Here is a 6000-nt window from a genome sequence, read left to right as displayed (position 1 = left end):
ACCCCTTTCTATTGGTTGTTGTCATATTCCTGAATGATTTAGCCTCTTCATTTATTACCAATTTTTTGTTTTTATTTTCTTGAAACCTACAATTATCTTATTTCATCTTTTCTAGCATTGAATTGCTTTCATTTTCATGTCATTCTTTTGTAGAAGGATGTAACGACTTCCCATTTTGGTTCAGTCTGATTTGATGCAGAAAATGTATTAAAATTATGTTATTTCTTTTTCTTCAGACTTTCTGTCATGTTTTTTACCCTGTATGAACATAAGGATCTCTGTTATACTCCATTTGGGATGTCGTATGTTTTAGTAATTTTCGCAATCTCTTCATTCTCTTTTTATAACTCTACTCCTTGATTTATTGAATGCACATCATTGGTCATCAATTCAAATAATTAAGGAGTTAAGTTAAAAAAAGATTGAAAATACTAAAATGGAATCCAAAACCGGTGTGTCTGTCGATCGAGGATCGCTAATCCAATATAGATGTGAGATGACTTACTGAATTCGGCAATCCAAAACCTTAGTGGAAAAGGCGATGACACATCCAAACTAAATACTAAAACATATAGATACCATCAAAATGTAATGTAATTGACAAATATTTTGATGTAAAGCCTAATCAATCATGAGTTAAAACTTAATAAAAGTAAAGAAGGAAATAAAAAACACAAAATAAGTAAAAACTAACTGTAAACACAACTTTTATAACAATATTTGTCCCTAAAAGGGATCATGAAATTGTTATAATCTTTCTGAAAACCCCCCTTAAAAATTACAAAACTATTAACACATACATCCTATTTCATATCTAAACTACCCACCATTTAATACTTTAACAACAACAATAAAAAACTAATATTACAACAAAAATCTTATTACAATGTTGTTCAGCAGTAAAACATAAATTGCTTTACATTATCCATAACATTAGGTAAAGGCCGAACAACTGCATCCCCTATCCTTGTGTTCACTCTGACACTAGTGGATTCAGCATCAGCTCCATCTCCTTCCACATCACCTTCCACGCCACCTTCCACGCCACCTTCCACGTAACCTTCCACATAATAGCGTGCCCTCCACGCAGCAAGATGAGCATAGTAAGCAGGAGGAACTGCACATCAAAGAAATCAAACCATAAGAAGAATGATTAATTGATCATATAACATAAATTTAGTTGTTGAGTTAGCTAGAAGGACAAACCTATAGACACCGATCTAGTGCATCTCGCATAGCTGGAAAAGAAAGACCCAATTAATTAGTATTACGTAATTACAACAATATAGGTTAGGATTAACTATTAAGACACCACTTACGTGTAACACAAGCTGTTAGTGAGTTTTTGCAATGCATCTGCACTGAAGTCATTCTCATCAAACAACACATGGTAATGTGTTGGCCGGCTTGTTCCCTGTTTCAGTTTGTTACCAAATATCTTAGTGCTTGCTTCATATATATTCAACCAATAAAAAATATCTAATCAATTTTTTTTAGTAGTTACCTGGATACCCGAATGACTGCATAGATAGAAGTCAAACTCCCTTACATGACAAATCTTTGTATCAACAACCGTACCTACATATGAAGATCCAATCAATCAGATTTAGTATTTACATTAACCAACCCATTACCAATTACAAACCACAACCAATAATATTACCTGGCAAAACATTTCCACTCCGGTCGGTTGAATGTCTGTCGCCATGAGTCATTGGGAAGAGGCGAGTGTGATGCCTCTTCTGTACAACCACAAATGTGATCCTCGGTAGGTAATTTTCTTCCAGAGAAGAACATGCCTGCACCAAACATGTATTTTTCAACTCACAATACCAATACAAAACAACAATCACATATATATATATAGCCATATTAAAAGTAAAAACTACCTTCCGAATTGCATCAACCTCATAGAGCAAAACATGGCTGAATTGCCCATCGCTAACACCATCTCTGCATTTAAACAACATATATTATTAGTAACTTAATTTAAGCACAAAAATGCACAATGCAAGAGCATATACAATTTTTACCTGTAGAATATTATTCTATGTGGTTTATGACCAGTGGACTGCATAAACGAAATCAACATCTCCCTACAAAGTCCCCAAAAATCAAACAAGATATTTTTTACTTCCACAAAAAAACAAAAAAAGAAGTGAAAAAAAATATGTATGTAATATTTGTTTTTACCTGATCATCCCACTTTTAACTCTCCCCCTTATAGGATCATCAACCTCTTTATAGAGGTCACTGATGATTATCTCTCTATGCCTTTGAGCAGAGACCAGTCCTTTGTAAGTGGTTACCTCAGGCCAGTCCATCGAAGCAACCACCTGAAAATATAAACCTACATTTTAACAACCCAATAATAGTAGATAGAAACAAAATCAAACTATTTTCAACACATCTTACTGCTGCAATTGAACAGCTTGAATCCTCTCCTGGAGCAGGATGAGTGACATCAGCGCCAAAGATGATGGTGGGCATATCCGAGACAAAATCCAATTTTCTCTCGAACGCACTCGCAAGCACGGTGTTGCGTCCTCCAGCCTGACATTTAACAAACATTCAATTAGCATGTGTTGAATGACATTTATCAACTCAATTGAGAACTTGTAGTCTTTCTTTTCTAACAGCATTATAAAAGTTAAAACATGCCTTGACGTTAATCTTCAGAGTGACATTTTCAAGATACGGCAAAGTCCTCTTAAGAACATGCCTAGGCTGGCAGCATTGAGAGACAATGCCCAATTCTGTCTCACAGACCTTTTTAATGATCCCTGTAAGAACAACAATGTTAGTTAGGAGGTTTTCACAATATATACACTTAACTAAAATAATTCTTCAAAATGTTACCATATGAACCAGAAACTTCTGGCAATATGACGAGCAACAACTGAAGATGTCTGCCTTTTGCCTTCATCTTTGTGAGCTGCTCATTACATCGCAAGTGGATGCTGGTTAGTTCCCTTCCAATGTGTTTAGGATTGGTTGAATGGATGGGAATCAGCGGTTCCGTATTGAATTTCTGCAAGAGAGAGTTCATGCACTTAAGGATAGGTTCTCATAAGATATATAAGATGCACAAGCTCGAGATGAGATGGAAAGAATACATACCAGCCCTTTACTTATGCACGTTTGCACCAAGTCCCAACAGAACTGGCCAACCTGATTTTGGTTCATTTTTGAGAAGTTGACACAAGTCCAGAAATCTATCTTGGCCCCGTTAAACATTCTCTGCCACAATAAGAACATATTAAACATAAAGAAGACAAATGATTACTCTACAATATAAAATGGGAGGTGGTATGCGCGCACACATCCAAGTAAAACAATACCTTGTTCAACATATTCCATTGCCCCACACTTGGAGCCTCTTGTGACCCATCATATTTGAGCTGCAACAACCAGCGCAATAATTTTATTAAAGATTAGAAACGTAAACCAAATAATTACAAGACTAAAGAATTACCATAGGAGGTGGAAGAAGTCTTGCTTCAACCACTGTAGGTTCAGGCTGTATATGCAACCCAAATTCGTTCACGAACTTGTCATTGTTGTAATCGTTTTGCCTGACCATCTGGAGAAGAAAATTATCAATAAAAGGACTAAATAACTAACAAATATAAAAAAATATTGAAAGATTAGGTTCAATAGATACAAAATGCATGGATACAAAAGTACCTGTCTGATGTTTTGTTCCCTATGCACTGGTCTTTGACAGGTAGCCATCAAAAGAGTGGTTACCTGCCTCTCATTCAACTTCTTTGTATACCTCTGCCCCTCCACGATTTTGCACAGCTATAGTGTCATCAAAATAAAGGAAATGAGTTTTTGAAAAATGATAAACAAAGGTAACTAAGGAAAATAAAGACTATAGCATAAAATAAAGATCAGTTCAAGTAGTAAGTACCTCCAATGGCAGATAAATAGGCTTGGAATCACTTCCATACTGCATTGCAGGTAAGGAAGGATACCTAAGTGTGATACGGTACCTTTCTAAGTAGTATTGGACCACATACTTCTTTTGAACACCGTCATCACACGTGAACCTATACAAGAGCAAGATTGAAAAGTGAGAACGGACAGTTGGAAAGAGAAAATAGATTTAAACAAGATATGATCGTATGAAAAAATAGCTTACATCAGTTCACCAATTGGTTGTTGAGATAGACGAACTATCTTTTTGCTCATGACATTCTTCAGGTGAGTCGTTTTCACAGTCACACCTTTCAAGACCTTCAGAATCTGAAAAAAGAATATTAACACATTTAAGTGAGTTATGATCCTTGTTAAGTTTACACTCAAACATTCATACAAATATAAGAGAAAGTTGAAACTTACTTTCTTACAGTCTTGATCAGATAATGGCCTGGACAGATCTCCGATGTGAAGATACTGCTGAATAAATTCTGTCACCAGGATGGGGTCAAAAAAGGCCCTTGCTGATATATCTACAAAATAAAAATTAGATGCTGAGTTAGTACAAATGTAAAACATGTTTATGGGGTACTAAAGCTACATACCAATATTCAGCGAGAGCCCCATTTGAGTTGGTCGTAGGCTTTGGTAGAACCCTTGCCAATACTCCAGGCCACCATCCAATTTCCCCTTTGCACCAAGTCTTGGTGAAAAGAATGACCTTTCAACAGCAGTGTACCTGCAACAAAATTGTATTTCAATTTGGTAAACAAAAGAAAAAGCACATTGTGATAAAGGAAACGAATTGAAGCATAAAATGATGTTCTTACATAACCGAAGGAGTTGCTCGGAGAACTATCTCAAGAGCTTGCAATGTCTCATGAGGAAGATTCCCTTGCTTCCTATGTAAGAATGCTTGAAGTTGATACAGATCAACTTTAGCAGCAAACTTAATTGCCACATTGAAGTGACTCTCCTTCCTGCGTCGAGAAAGATCCATTGTTAATTTCAAGTCAAATCTGAAACATTAAGCAATTTTAAACACTAAAAAGTCACCTTCTATTTCCATCCTTTTTAAGCAGTTTCACCGGGAAGTCCTTGGACTGAAAGGGAAGTGGCCCCAAGCTGTAAATGTTTTTGCTGCCATCATATGCAGGCAACCGATTCCCCAGATACGACTCCATGTTAGAGTCGATCAAAGTATTCATGACGTCCCTGCATACTTTCTTCAATGTCACCTCTGGAGTGATTGTGACCTGTACATTTTAATTGTAAAGATTAAATAAACAAAAGAAACACATGAAAAACAAAATGACAAGAGTCGATCAAATAATATACACTCACATCGTAATGAAATACATCACGTCCAGTTGATTGAACTGGAAAATGGTTGGTTCGGACCGAGATCTTCTTACCGGCTCTACCCAAACCTGGTCTATCCGGTAGTCTGGTTGTCGCGGTCAAAGGTGTAAGAGACCGAGTCTCAAAAGCAGGGGACAACTTTTGTAGAGTCTCAACAGCTCTTGAAGGTGAAGCTAAGTTAAGCTTCATTTCCACATCTGCAGCTAAGGAATCTGCAGATGAAGAAGAGGCAGAGGACAGTACAGGTACGTAGGAGCGGTATGGACCTCTTCCTCCTCCGACGCGTCCAAGTCCACGTCCGGATTGCGGTAAAGGTTGATCGGTGCGGTCTGATTGACCTCTTCCTCCTCCAAAGCGTCCACGTCCACGTCCGGCTTGCGGTAAAGGCTGATCAGTGCGGTCAAATTGACCTCTTAGACCTCCGCGTCCTCCAATTCTTCCAGACATTTTTGCAAAAAAAGTGAATAGGTATTCGATTGAACTGTGAATGAGAGAAAGAAAACCAGAGGATGAGTTGTGTTTGAAAATATAGGTACTGAAATGAAGAAGAATGGAGGGAAATATATATACAACTAAATTATAAAAAAAAAATAAAAATTAATATGTTTTTGTCCATATTTAGAAAATAATCTATAGGTCTATATTTTAAAAAATAATCTTTAGATTTATTTCTAAAAAAGTAATAAAAAGTTAAAAGAGATTTATAAAATGTAA

The 6000-nt window shown here is 36.5% G+C and overlaps 1 protein-coding gene across 1 annotated transcript; it reads right to left on the bottom strand.

The window, feature by feature from the left end:
- Positions 1-827: 827 nt before the first annotated feature.
- Positions 828-5180, bottom strand: LOC124917819 (protein argonaute MEL1-like). Its single transcript, XM_047458120.1, has 21 exons — positions 4981-5180; positions 4755-4904; positions 4530-4663; positions 4348-4457; positions 4148-4251; positions 3917-4055; positions 3688-3804; positions 3476-3583; positions 3342-3401; positions 3121-3240; positions 2860-3031; positions 2662-2783; positions 2416-2553; positions 2194-2336; positions 2034-2096; positions 1890-1953; positions 1664-1799; positions 1505-1578; positions 1320-1414; positions 1207-1238; positions 828-1117 (listed from the first exon to the last, which is right to left on the bottom strand). Exons 1-21 carry the CDS (start codon positions 5130-5132, stop codon positions 894-896), a joined length of 2457 nt encoding a protein of 818 aa, XP_047314076.1. The 5' UTR covers positions 5133-5180; the 3' UTR covers positions 828-893.
- Positions 5181-6000: the final 820 nt, after the last annotated feature.

The sequence above is a fragment of the Impatiens glandulifera genome, unplaced genomic scaffold (assembly GCF_907164915.1).
Source record: "Impatiens glandulifera unplaced genomic scaffold, dImpGla2.1, whole genome shotgun sequence".
NCBI lineage: Eukaryota > Viridiplantae > Streptophyta > Magnoliopsida > Ericales > Balsaminaceae > Impatiens > Impatiens glandulifera.
This window is presented reverse-complemented; position numbering and strand designations above follow the sequence as displayed.